The following is a 14,847-nucleotide window of genomic DNA, read 5'->3' on the forward strand; positions in this document are numbered from 1 at the left end:
AATATCTGGCAATTGTGTCCCTGAAAAGCAGTCTGATTGCATTTAAAAACAAAAACTCAATATAAATTACTCAAAATAAGTAATTTGATTACAAGTAACTTGTTGCATGTTGGAATATCAACCAATTTTCACCTGATGATTAATTGTGCATTGAATAAAGGACTAGCTGTTTTCTTTGCATTCACATTACTTCTGTTTATCATTAGCATCAGGCAAGCACTGGAAAGTATGATTTAATCAGACACAGCAATACAGAGTTATGCAAAACATTTAACAGGATATTAAACAGGTATGATATTAAACTGTAGATAAACCATTCCTTCAAAATATTATGGTCTGTTTAAAACAGCGAGATGGAAAGAATGAAGGAATATGGCTCCCTCACTGAATGAAATACGTTCATGTGACAGGTTGGCCGAGTAGTGACGTTCCCAGAGCAGACAGCTGACAGAGACACACAGGCAGGTAGGGTGAAGGCGCTGCGGCGTGTTTTTATTGAGAAACATTATTGAATAAATATTTAAACAAAACAACTGCTCACAGAGCGAAATAAAAGGTTTAAACAAAAACAAATCATGGACAAAACACAAAATCTAGGTCAGGCTAGGCAGTCGCCTTCACTGGTCCTATACCTTTACTTTCGTTTTAACTCACTTTGTCTCCCGTCTCTCATCTCTCGTCTCTCATCTCTCGTACACACTCCTCCTCAGAACACCCACTGTGAGTTCATGTCACTAAACGCAACACTCGCACCCTGTGATAGAATGTGAGCAACATGCCTGTGGGCAGTAACCTCCACCTCAAAGCTAACCTCTTTCCTAGAAGCCATGGGCTCTGTGTAATGCATGATCCCAAGAACCTCTCTAGGCCTCAGCCAAGCCTCACTGATGCCCACATTAACTACAGGTATGTATGCTATTCCCCGCTCGATGGTCACCAGCTCTGGAGAGACTAAAAGCCCTGCTGGTAAGCTGCCCTCCTCCAGCCCTTGAGGGTCCAGGAGCACTGCTAAAGGTTCAGCCACCCTCCCTTGAGGGCAGGTCACAGGGACCCACACCATCATACCTGCTGGAATACATATAGGTGACTTACCCTGCCCTTTGAACCTGCCTATCGTGGAGGTGACTACCTGTTCCCTGATGGCACTGATGAAGAGCAGTCTCCCAAACCATGCCTGCTTGCTGCACTTGGGGGTCTGAAAAGGGAATGTCCATGCTGTTTAAACAGTACATCATAACACTCACCCCACCTGTAATGGCGTCTACTACTGGACATTGGCCTGCTTTGTTCCAACTGATTGTTCGAATGTTTATACAAATATGTGTCGCCCTGCAGTTGGGGCTATGCTGCTCTTTTCCAATGTTTATTTTTCAGGGGCTCGCAAAATACTGTAATATTGCACTCATTTCTGCAACACTGCAAAATCCTGTTAATTGTGCACCAGGTTGCAGGAGCTTTGCTGCTCTCAGTGCGATCATTTTCAATGTATTCCCTGCTTCTGTGCAGCGGCTGACCAAATGCGGCCGGGATAGCCAACCTGAGGAAAATCAAATGAAACGGGTGTCAATCATACCTGACGCTTCCCTATTGTAGATTGGATATCTCTGCCCCAGTCAAATACTAAAAGGGGAGTTATTTATTATATAAACAGAATACTCCATGAACGTTCATAGAATGCAGAGTTTTTTTTCACTCATGAGTTTCGGCCTTATGTGGTCTAAATCCTTTTGGATTTCCTGGGTGGCTGAATTTGTAATGATGAAAAAGTTGATGACCTGATGTTATCAAAAGTACAGCATAGAATAAGAAATGGGGATGAAATGTTTCATCACAATTTCATAAGCGTTTCTCCAGGCATAAGCTAACATGTTAAAAACAGTGTTACATAGAGACAGATGGATGAATGGACAGACATCTCCATATACCCCCATAATATAAGATTCTCAATAACATGAAAATATTAGGACCAAGTTTCATGACAATTAGATAAGTGTTTGTCCAGATAGATGGTTAAATGTAATGTGAAGGGGGCTATAGAAATGGATGTTCACAGATACGACTGCCTTCACTATATCCCTTTCACAGAGGATTTCATCCACAGCAGGGGACAATAATTACAGCTACAGATGTTAAAACTTAAAGGTAAGTCTGGAAAATCATTGCTGGCACAGAAGGAAATAAATAAACAATGTGTTTAGTTGATTTTACCATGACAAGCTTTTATAAGCCTTACATTATTTTATTGAAATATTTCACAATACTGTGGTGAGTAATCTGCAAAGACTATGATGTGGCTAGCTCGGCCACAGCCCAAATACCAAACTAGTTTCTCCTGCCTTCACTGTTAAATTACACACAGCTCTAGGCCAAATGCCGTAACCACATTTTTCAATTGTTTCTCAACCAGCGAGCAATGTCATGACTAACGTCATAAAAGATTAAACAGTAAACACTTGTTAAATAACTGACATAATTACAGTATATCTTCATTGGAATAATCAACTCATATTATCTAACAATAAGCTTTGTATATAAAATACTGGATGGAGGAATAACATTCATTTCTCATTTGTTAAACAGCGGACATAAATCGAATTAATGGACCAAACTAATATAATAATTAACCATAGGGATTATTTATTGATAAATACCTGCTATGTTACAGCTATGACCAAAAATGTTTGGCATCATCCTATAGAATTAACTAATTTAGCTTCATAAAGTTGAATGAAACCTGCTGAATAATGTTGTGTTAACGTATTGAATTACATACCGCTTTATAGTTTTCCATATACTTAATGAAAAACTGACAAAAATGAAAAAATTGACATTTTGAAATCTAACATGAAATACTGTACTACTAGTATGGCTTCTGGTAGACTTTTGGAATATCATTTTGTAGTTTCTTTGATTACATGATGTTAAATAAAATCTCACAATTATGTTCATTTAGTCTTAATCCTAAAACTACGTAATAAAAAACTTTTAGCCATAGTTGTTTATTTCTCCAGAAAAATAAAAATAAAATTTGGTGGCAGTTGTTTACAGTGTCCGTATATTGTTATACAATCCAATCTCAGCAAGAAGAACCATTTTATTGCTGTAGTTGAGACACGAGCTTGCGGTCCACCCTGGTTTTTACAAGGACAAGGGTTTACACTAATCCCTTAGTAAACTGTGTTGAAATTGTCACTTCATTGATGATTATATATATAAGCTCAGTTAAGGGGGCATGAAAATAATGTAATCTACGTACAGGAACTATTGTGTAAAACAGGGCTGTCTGACAGGTGGCTCTTGAGTCACTGGCCTAGCTCATCAATATGGCTCTTTTGAAGTATCCCATAATCTGTTGCTTTTAATAGATGCTAGTACAGTCAAAATGCAACCTGTGTTTAAATATGTTCATTGAGCAGAAAACTAGTGAAGCGGTGTCTGAGTATAGTTTCTATTATTCAGACAGCTTTTTTTAGTGAGATATATATATATATATTGTGAGACAGCAGGGAGGGGGTTAAATCCTCCCTGCAGAAAACATGTGCAAATGCACATTGGTTGATGTAATTGTTTTGTTTTATTATTTAATTATCCCCTGCACCTGGTGATCATTGTAAATCAGAACCAGGTGCAGGGTATTTAAAAAGAGCAGCCAGTCTGTTCTAGGCTGTTGTATGGAAGGAGGCAGATAGTGTGCTCTGTCTCCAAGCAGTCAGACAGAAGTGCTGTGTCAAACCTGTGTGGTTTAATTAAGTTTTGGGGCAGGGAAACGGCTTAGCCGTCCTGTGTTAGTTAGGTTCCTGTGTGTGTAGTTAGTGCTCGATAAGAGCTAGGTGTTTATTTGGTTTTGTGTGTTTGATTTTTGTGTTTATTAAAAATAGCGCACCAGCGCTTAAAAATCCATTTCATTGTTCTGGGTCGTATTTTTAAAGGGGCAACGAACCCGAGTGAGTTGTGCTTTGTCACATATGGTGGAGAATGCGGGCAGAGTGTGTGGGCACCCCTACGACCCAGAAAATGGATTTTAAAGAATTGATCGCAATGATCAATCGTAACACCGCTGCTCAGAAAGAGCAGACAAAGAAGTGGAGACAGGAGTGGGGGCTACCGGATCCGGAGCCGACAGAGCTAGACCTGCTACTCCAAAAGTGGGAGCAAGCAAGAGGTACCCCGCTGACTCCAGCTCCAGAGCCCAGAGGGGAGGAGCCGTCGCTTCCGGAGCCCAGAGGGGAGGAGCCTGCGCTTCCGGAGCCCAGAGGGGAGGAGCCTGCGCTTCCGGAGCCCAGAGGGGAGGAGCCGCCGCTTCCGGAGCCCAGAGGGGAGGAGCCGCCGCTTCCAGAGCCCAGAGGGGAGGAGCCGCCGCTTCCAGAGCCCAGAGGGGAGGAGCCGCCACTTCCAGAGCCCAGAGGGGAGGAGCCGCCGCTTCCAGAGCCCAGAGGGGAGGAGCCGCCGCTTCCGGAGCCCAGAGGGGAGGAGCCGCCGCTTCCGGAGCCCAGAGGGGAGGAGCCCAGAGGGGAGGAGGTGAAGAGCATACCTCCACCACAGCCCCGACCACCACCCCTACAGTCCAGTTCGGCGCCGCTGCGTCCAGTCCCTCACCCCTTGCTCCTGGACACCCTGCCGGTCTTCCTGGACCTCCCTGTGCTGGACCTGGAGCCCAGGAGTCTGCAGCACTGGCCACAGCTCTGCCCCTGGTTACCTGCTCCGCTCTCCCCGAGCACCCAGACGTCGCTGGGCTGCTGCCAGACGTCGCTGTTGCTCCCCCTGTTAGCTGCTTCGCTCCCCCTGGGTGATCGGACATCACTGCGCCAGTTCCCAGGGGAAGACCTGAGTCCACTGCGGCATCCTCCAGTGCCCCGGCCTACGCTTCGGTCGGCCCTGTTAGCCCGGTGGGGTCTCGTGTCGCCGGTTTGCGGTCCCTTCCTGGCAGCGCCGGAAGGACCGACCCATCCTCAAGCCCGCCCGTGGAAGAGGGCGGCAATGGACATTGCTGGACTTGAGGCTGGGTGGTCTTTTAAGGGTGGAGGGAGGTGGCCGTGGTATGGCCGGTGTCTTGAAAAGACATGGGGGGGGATGTGTGAGACAGCAGGGAGGGGGTTAAATCCTCCCTGCAGAAAACATGTGCAAATGCACATTGGTTGATGTAATTGTTTTGTTTTATTATTTAATTATCCCCTGCACCTGGTGATCATTGTAAATCAGAACCAGGTGCAGGGTATTTAAAAAGAGCAGCCAGTCTGTTCTAGGCTGTTGTATGGAAGGAGGCAGATAGTGTGCTCTGTCTCCAAGCAGTCAGACAGAAGTGCTGTGTCAAACCTGTGTGGTTTAATTAAGTTTTGGGGCAGGGAAACGGCTTAGCCGTCCTGTGTTAGTTAGGTTCCTGTGTGTGTAGTTAGTGCTCGATAAGAGCTAGGTGTTTATTTGGTTTTGTGTGTTTGATTTTTGTGTTTATTAAAAATAGCGCACCAGCGCTTAAAAATCCATTTCATTGTTCTGGGTCGTATTTTTAAAGGGGCAACGAACCCGAGTGAGTTGTGCTTTGTCACAATATATATATATATATATATACAGTGCCTTGCAAAAGTATTCAGACCCCTGACCAATTCTCTCATATTACTGAATATTTCAGTTTTTTATTTTTCTTAAAAATATTTCCCACCATAAAACCAATGTCACTTTACAATAATTGATTTTGAGTTTCAGTGTTTTAAAATAAAATATCAAACAGAACGAAATTTCAATGTACCATTTGTAATTCAGTAATATGAGAGAATTGGTCAGGGGTCTGAATACTTTTGCAAGGCACTGTATATACAGGCCAAGATCCCTGCAAAACAAATTCAGAGAGCTAGGAAGGAAATTAAAAGACAAGACCAAAACTGTGGTATTTTCTGGGATACTGCCGGCACCTTACAAATGACCATACGGACAGCTGGAAATACATAATCAAAATGCATGGCTGAAATCGTGGTGCACACAGGAAGGCTTCACCTTTCTTGAACATTGGACCACATTCTACAACAAGGACTATCTATAAAGGCGGGACGGACTGCACTTAAACAAAAAGGGAACCAATCTACTCAGAGAAAGGATCCTTGAGGAGGTTCAGAAGCATTTAAACTAGAAAGGAAGGGGGAAGAAAACAAAAAAACAGAAGGGAGACTACATCAAAACATGGGCAACAACTCAGGTAAGACAGCCATTAAATATATGTATCTAAATGGTAGAAGTCTCAGAAACAAAATGTTAGAACTTGAAGCTACTGCACTAACAAGTAACTACGATGTGATAGGTGTTACAGAAACTTGGTTGTCTGAGAGTGATGGAGACGAATATAATATTAGTAGGTACACACTGTATAGGAAAGACAGGCAGGACAGAAGAGGCAGAGGGGTAGCGCTATACATAAGAAATAGTCTTGAAGCCCAGGTGTTAAATCTGGACGAAAAAAACAACACCGAATCAATATGGGTCAGAATAATGGACAAAAATTCAAAGGGCATAATAATAGGAGCATGCTATAGACCACCAAATTCAGACGCTGAGCAAAATAATGTGTTATACAATGACATTAGAAATGAGTGTAGCAAAGGAGAAGCCATACTAATGGGGGATTTCAACTTCCCCCATATAAAATGGAAGAACCCGGTGGGGAGCACAACGGACGAAATTGAAATGGTGGAAATGACAAATGACTGCTTCTTAACGCAATTTGTCAAGGCATCGACTAGAGGGGAGGCATGCCTTGATTTAGTCTTTTCAAATAACGAAGACAGAATAACTAAAACAGAGGTCAGGACCATTGGCAAACTCAGACCACAACATGGTCTTATTTGAAGTGATTTTTAAAACCCAAAAAGTAATGACTAAAGATAAGGTTTACAATTTTAGAAAAGCAAACTATGAAGGTATGAAACAGAGACTAACAGAAGTAGATTGGAGTAAAATAGAGAAAACGTCCACAGAAAAAGGATGTCAGTTTTTTAAAAATGTAGTACTAGAGGCGCAAAACAATTACATTCCAAAAGTAGACAAATCTAAATCTAAAACAAAATGGCCAAAATGGTTTAATAGATCAATTAAAAAAAAATATTCAGTGAAAAAAGGCACTTTACAGAGCGTTTAAAAGGGACCAAAAACAAAGTACACAGAAGGAGTACTTGGAACTGCAAACGCAAATCAAAAAGGATGTTAGAAAGGCCAAGAGAGAGAGAGTGAAATGAACATTGCTAACGGGGCTAAAACCAATTCCAAAATGTTTTTCCAATACTATAACAGCAAGAGAACATTCAAAGAGGAGGTTAAATGTCTAAGAGACACAAATGGCAAAATCATAGACAAAGAAAAAAAAATAGCAAATATATTAAATGATTACTTTTCACAAGTTTTTACAAAGGAGTATACGGACAACATGCCCCACATGTCGACCAGTTCTTATCCAGTTTTAAATAACTTTAGCATAACAGAGGAGAAGTGTTAAAGGGACTAGGAGCTCTTAAAATAAACAAATCCCCTGGGCCGGATGAGATCCTCCCAATAGTACTCAAAGAAATGAAAGAAGTTATTTACAAACCACTAACCAAGATCATGCAACAGTCTCTTGACACGGGTTGTACTGACAGACTGGAAAATTGCAAACGTAATACCGATCCACAGAAAGGGAGACAAAACCAAACCAGGTAACTACAGACCAATAAGCCTGACTTCTATTATGTGTAAACTTGTGGAAACTATAATAAGATCCAAAATGGAAAATTACCTATATGGTGACAGTATCCTGGGAGACAGTCAGCAGATCGTGTCTAACGAACCTGCTTGATGTTTTTGAGGTGCAACATCGACAATGGATAATTGCAAAGCATACGACATGGTTTATTTAGATTTCCAGAAAGCTTTTGACAAAGTCCCGCATAAAAGATTAATCCTCAAACTGAACGCAGTAGGGATTCAAGGAAATGCATGCACATGGATTAGGGAGTGGTTAACATGTAGAAAACAGAAAGTACTGATTAGAGGAAAAACCTCAAAATGGAGCAAAGTAACCAGTGGTGTACCACAAGGATCAGTATTAGGTCCTCTCCTATTCCTAATCTACATTAATGATTTAGATTCTAGTATAGTAAGCAAACTTGTTAAATTTGCAGACGACACAAAAATAGGAGGAGTGGCAAACACTGTTGCAGCAGCAAAGGTCATTCAAAATGATCTAGACAGCATTCAGAACTGCGCAGACACATGGCAAATGACATTTATTAGAGAAAAGTGTAAGGTACTGCACACAGGCAATAAAAATGTGCATTATAAATATCATATGGGAGATACTGAAATTTATGAAGACCTAGGAGTTTATGTTGACTCAGAAATGTCTTCATCTAGACAATGTGGGGAACCTATAAAGAAGGCCAACAAGATGCTCGGATATATTGTGAAAAGTGTTGAATTTAAATCAAGGGAAGTAATGTTAAAACTTTACAATGCATTAGTAAGACCTCATTTAGAATATTGTGTTCAGTTCTGGTCACCTTGTTACAAAAAGGATATTGCTGCTCTAGAAAGACCAGAATTATCCCGGGTTTAAAATGCATGTCGTATGCAGAAAGGCTCAAAGAATTGAATCTATTCAGTCTTGAACAAAGAAGACTACGTGGTGATCTGATTCAAGCATTCAAAATTCTAAAATGTATTGACAGTGTCGACCCAGGGGACTTTTTCGACCTGAAAAAAGAAACAAGGACCAGGGGTCACAAATGGAGATTAGATACAGTGCCTTGCGAAAGTATTCGGCCCCCTTGAACTTTGCGATCTTTTGCCACATTTCAGGCTTCAAACATAAAGATATGAAACTGTAATTTTTTGTGAAGAATCAACAACAAGTGGGACACAATCATGAAGTGGAACGAAATTTATTGGATATTTCAAACTTTTTTAACAAATAAAAAACTGAAAAATTGGGCGTGCAAAATTATTCAGCCCCCTTAAGTTAATACTTTGTAGCGCCACCTTTTGCTGCGATTACAGCTGTAAGTCGCTTGGGGTATGTCTCTATCAGTTTTGCACATCGAGAGACTGAAATTTTTGCCCATTCCTCCTTGCAAAACAGCTCGAGCTCAGTGAGGTTGGATGGAGAGCATTTGTGAACAGCAGTTTTCAGTTCTTTCCACAGATTCTCGATTGGATTCAGGTCTGGACTTTGACTTGGCCATTCTAACACCTGGATATGTTTATTTGTGAACCATTCCATTGTAGATTTTGCTTTATGTTTTGGATCATTGTCTTGTTGGAAGACAAATCTCCGTCCCAGTCTCAGGTCTTTTGCAGACTCCATCAGGTTTTCTTCCAGAATGGTCCTGTATTTGGCTCCATCCATCTTCCCATCAATTTTAACCATCTTCCCTGTCCCTGCTGAAGAAAAGCAGGCCCAAACCATGATGCTGCCACCACCATGTTTGACAGTGGGGATGGTGTGTTCAGGGTGATGAGCTGTGTTGCTTTTACGCCAAACATAACGTTTTGCATTGTTGCCAAAAAGTTCGATTTTGGTTTCATCTGACCAGAGCACCTTCTTCCACATGTTTGGTGTGTCTCCCAGGTGGCTTGTGGCAAACTGTAAACAACACTTTTTATGGATATCTTTAAGAAATGGCTTTCTTCTTGCCACTCTTCCATAAAGGCCAGATTTGTGCAGTATACGACTGATTGTTGTCCTATGGACAGAGTCTCCCACCTCAGCTGTAGATCTCTGCAGTTCATCCAGAGTGATCATGGGCCTCTTGGCTGCATCTCTGATCAGTCTTCTCCTTGTATGAGCTGAAAGTTTAGAGGGACGGCCAGGTCTTGGTAGATTTGCAGTGGTCTGATACTCCTTCCATTTCAATATTATCGCTTGCACAGTGCTCCTTGGGATGTTTAAAGCTTGGGAAATCTTTTTGTATCCAAATCCGGCTTTAAACTTCTCCACAACAGTATCTCGGACCTGCCTGGTGTGTTCCTTGTTCTTCATGATGCTCTCTGCGCTTTAAACGGACCTCTGAGACTATCACAGTGCAGGTGCATTTATACGGAGACTTGATTACACACAGGTGGATTCTATTTATCATCATTAGTCATTTAGGTCAACATTGGATCATTCAGAGATCCTCACTGAACTTCTGGAGAGAGTTTGCTGCACTGAAAGTAAAGGGGCTGAATAATTTTGCACGCCCAATTTTTCAGTTTTTTATTTGTTAAAAAAGTTTGAAATATCCAATAAATTTCGTTCCACTTCATGATTGTGTCCCACTTGTTGTTGATTCTTCACAAAAAATTACAGTTTCATATCTTTATGTTTGAAGCCTGAAATGTGGCAAAAGGTCGCAAAGTTCAAGGGGGCCGAATACTTTCGCAAGGCACTGTAAAGGGGCATTCAGAACAGAAAATAGGAGGCACTTTTTTACACAGAGAATTGTGAGGGTCTGGAACCAACTCCCCAGTAAATTTGTTGAAGCTGACACCCTGGGATCAATAAGCTACTAACAACCAAACGAGCAAGATGGGATGAATGGCCTCCTCTTGTTTGTAAACTTTCTTATGTTCTTATGTATTTATATTCGAAGTCAAGCACTTGTGACTCGGACTTGGACTCAAATGATAGTGACTCGTACTCTGACCCTGATGACTCGAGTCCTACAAGTCTGATTATACAGTATATATGTATATTATTTTCTCCCTAATTCAAAATGTCCAATTACCTTCCCTCGCTGCAGTAATTACCCACACTGCTGCTCGGGAGAACTAAAGGTCATTGGACGTCCTCTGATCCCCACCAATAACCTCTTTACACCCAGGAACTGGAGAGCGGACGTGAGCTACGGCCCCTGGAGGACAAAGACCAGCCCTGCAGGGGTCCGCTCTCAAGAACAAAATCAGTGAGTTCTTTAAAAATAATTTTATTATCAAAAATAAAGCTTAACAAGTCTGGAATTTTACAAATTCATAAAACATTTTTTAAAATAACATTTTAAATATCTTTGCAAAACCAACGTAGGCATCTTATAAATAGTAAATAAGTTACAATAAATATGCTTCTTTATAAATACATTTGCTCTTACTTACTTATATTAAATATATTGCACAACACTGTATTATTGTGCCTGAGAATAACTTTTTTTAATAGGTTTTCATTTAACATATTTCTTTTGGATACAGAAATATATTTGTGATAATGCATTCAAATATTGAAAAACAGTACCTTAAGAAACCTAAGATCAATTAAGCACAGGATTATTATACCTGTCTGATGTCTAATTTTGTGTTGCTATATTATTTACTAAGCTTACTAATATTTTCTTCAACCACGGGGTCTGTTTCTGAAAAGACTCCTAAAATTCTGAAGTGAGGTGACCACTAGGGGTGTGGAACAGTAATATCTACGCTAGTAGTCATTTTTCAAACCACATCAGCTTGTAGGAGTTTTTTCAGAAGCCGACCCAGTTGGGGAAGCTGTGTAAATAATAATATAAGCAGAAACATAAGAAACAGTAAAAAAAATCTGATTAAAATCCCTAATATTATATAGTTGCTAAGGCAGTGTTAGAAACTAATTGTGAAATGTTAACTAATTGTGAAATGTGCTGCGCTACGTCACATGTAAGTGAAAGTTCCCTTTATTATGCTTTCTTTGAACTTTGAACAAAGATAGCTGCTGATTTTAGCCAAACCCTTTTCTGGCTGTGTATCTTAAACCTCAACTGAAAGCAGCCTGGGCTTTCTATGGGGATAAAACAGCAATATAGCAGAATTCGTTTGTGATACAAAAACAAAGACCAAATGCATTTAAAAAAAGAAAACTACTGTGTTCCACAATCATGTGCAATTTTATGCACAATTTCTGCAAACCGTTTTGTTGACAGTCAGTGGAAGTTATAATATATACCATTCATTTTGGATGTTTTAGAGCCCTTTAGAATCCACGTAATGCACTTTGTGGGGTAACCTCAGGATAATCACAGAGCTGTGGCTTAACAGCGTGCAGGCTGGTCAAACAACAAACAATATATTTCACATATTTTTTTATACACACTTTTGCAACATTTTCAGATTGTATGGCTGTAATAATTTCAGTTTGCATTGTAAATAGTATGGCGGTTTTTAGTTTATTTTGCACATTGCTTTTCCCCCCTTTTGATTTACCGGCTCACACATTAGAGGGAGTCTTTAAAATCGTAAAATGACCTGACAAAGTTAACCCCAATCTATACTTTAAGTACAGTACAGAAACCAGGACCAGAGGACACTGTTGGAAATAGACTTAGGGTAGGAGACACCTTCACACAGTGAGGGTATGGAATGGGTTACCTAGTCATAGTTTTGAAGCTGAATCATTGGGCTCCTTTAAGATCAGACTCAAGTTTTGAGATTAATTAAGGAACCAGATGAGCACTGATGGGCTGAATGTTCTTTTCGTATATTCTTACATTCCTATAAACCTAAGCACAATAACACTTGCTGACAATCATATCATTGAAAGGAGTCAAAGTCAGTTTCCCCTCAGTGTTATAGTGCATTAGAACCATGGGTTCATACGAGGCTGGGATGCAGCAGGGAGCAGGCGTTGCTCCTTTAGAGAAATGGTGCATTCTAGATTTGATCTGTGCATGCATGCTGGCTGGCTTGTAATTATGAGGGCAGGATCCATCACAGAAATACATGGTGTAGGATTCGGGGGCAACCACCCAGTCAGTCCAGCCAATGTCCTTAAAGGACACCCTCAGCGATTTTCGGCAGCACTCATTCTCATTTTTCTTACAGTCCTCCTCGGACACCACAGATCTTTTCCTTCTCTGTCTATCTTCTCCTTCCTTGGTTTCGATCTGCAGCGTGAGTTGCTGAGGTTCTGCCCAGGATAAGAGGCTTTCGTTGGCTTGGGGAACAAATTCGATCCCCAGCTCCAAAGTGATTTCCGAGCTCGCTTGCCATTCTGAAATGGCGGCTTTGACATCAACGTTTTTGAAGGCCAAGAGATCTGAGGCAATGAGGTTTGCAGTCGGTTCACGGTCCGGAGCAGTCTTCTGTAGTTTGTAAAGGGTGATCCCAGAAGGATGCTTTCTGGGGGGAAGGGCATTTAGTAGTTGTTTGTAAAGCTTTAGTTCAGCGCGTACGATGTGGAGTTTGTTTGTAATTAGGTTGGTCTTGTGGAACACGGCTTTGAACTTCTGAGTGTGTTGGCTGGCAACTCCTTTGTGCAGTTCTATACTTTCAACAGAAGGTTCTACTGTAGAAGAAATAAAGAAAGTTATTATAAATAGTTTTCTTTAACCTGTTCAGACATTACTAAACATATATAATAATAATATCCTAAATGTAAACCACCAAGCAACCACAGAAGTTAAAGATATTAAAAGGCATATTATGTATGTTTCAGATTAAGTTTCATCATATCAGTAGTGACTGTGTATATAGTTGTACCATGTTAAGTTTCCTATCTATGTATCTGTTTTATAATGTGTTTTTTTTTTTTTTTTTTAGTTTTGTCAGGGCAACTTCTCGAACTCCATAGAGTTCACACAAACTGTTTTCAGATTTCTAAATTATATAATGACCAAAGGGGTTATATTTATTTATTTATTTGAACATTAATTTACCATCTTAATTTGATCACTTGGCCACATCTTGTCTATGTATCTATTAACTGATATTTGTGAAACTTCATACACTGATTTCATATTACATATCTATTGTTTGTGTTTTATTCTGTTGCTATTCTGTCACATTAATTGCTAGGCTTTTTCTAAGGTACAAAGTATTCTGCTATATTATTAGTAAAACTGGGTTACAATGACGTCCTAAACCTAAACCTCTTTTCATAATTCCAGATAATAATAATAATAATAATAATAATAATAATAATAATAATAATAATAATAATAATAACAACAACTCAAACTTGTTTGCTTTTTTGTTTTACTCACACTTAGCTGTAAGTAGAATTGTCCTCGTCTCTGATGAATGGATGTCTTCTCCCGTCGTGTTTTTTCGGAGTTCACGCAGTTTCTCCTCATACAGGCTCCGCACCCTCTCCAGCTCGTGCGTGGGCACTGTCTCGCGTGGAACAGGCGGGCTCTCAACTCCCAAAGATTCGAGTATTCCCTTTTTGACAGCTTCAAGTAGGAGTGTGTCCCGTGCTTGGTCCTGCTGGCGGGGTCTCAATTCCGCCCCCGGCGTTCTACAGAATAAAACCGCACAGGCCACGAGGTACCTGACGCATGCAGCTCTCTGTAATAGCAGCATGGTCTGTGCTGAGATGTATGAATGAAATTCCAGAGGTTGCTCCCATTTATAGTGTGCTTAAACTCCACCTTTTCACACGCATCACTTATCGTGAAATGGAATCCCTGGTTACAGGAATTCCTAATTTGGCTGGAGATGATGATGATGATGATGATTATTATTATTATTATTATTATTATTATTATTATGTTAACTGAAGTGTAGGCTGTGAGAGACCTAACATCTTAATTATTATTGTTTTTTAAATTTTCATTTTTTGAACTTAAGAAAATGATGTACGGAAACGTATTTACGCTCGAATTTAAATACTAAGGCTGACTTACATATTTTCCCATTTTCTTAAACCAAATTCACATCTATAAACACGTTTTGCTAAAACACCACCAAAATCAATGAAGCTGCGTTAGAGGATAAACACAACTTAATTAGTCCTCACTATTCAATTCACAAACAAAACAAATGCATGCGTGTATACCAAAGGTGTGCTGTAGACTATAAAAAGTGTGAATCGAATCAGAAAGGCGAATATTTCAGCCATTGCCTATAAAAGCTTCATTTCTCAGTACATCTGGCACCTGGCAATCG

The 14,847-nt window shown here is 40.3% G+C and overlaps 1 protein-coding gene across 1 annotated transcript; it reads right to left on the minus strand.

Moving 5' to 3' along the window:
• Positions 1–10,930: 10,930 nt before the first annotated feature.
• On the minus strand, positions 10,931–14,512 carry LOC117401260 (growth/differentiation factor 8-like). Its single transcript, XM_034912089.2, has 2 exons — positions 13,944–14,512; positions 10,931–13,246 (listed from the first exon to the last, which is right to left on the minus strand). Exons 1-2 carry the CDS (start codon positions 14,260–14,262, stop codon positions 12,462–12,464), a joined length of 1,104 nt encoding a protein of 367 aa, XP_034767980.2. The 5' UTR covers positions 14,263–14,512; the 3' UTR covers positions 10,931–12,461.
• Between the last annotated feature and the right edge of the window lie 335 nt (positions 14,513–14,847).

This window comes from Acipenser ruthenus, chromosome 47 (assembly GCF_902713425.1).
Source record: "Acipenser ruthenus chromosome 47, fAciRut3.2 maternal haplotype, whole genome shotgun sequence".
Taxonomy (NCBI): domain Eukaryota; kingdom Metazoa; phylum Chordata; class Actinopteri; order Acipenseriformes; family Acipenseridae; genus Acipenser; species Acipenser ruthenus.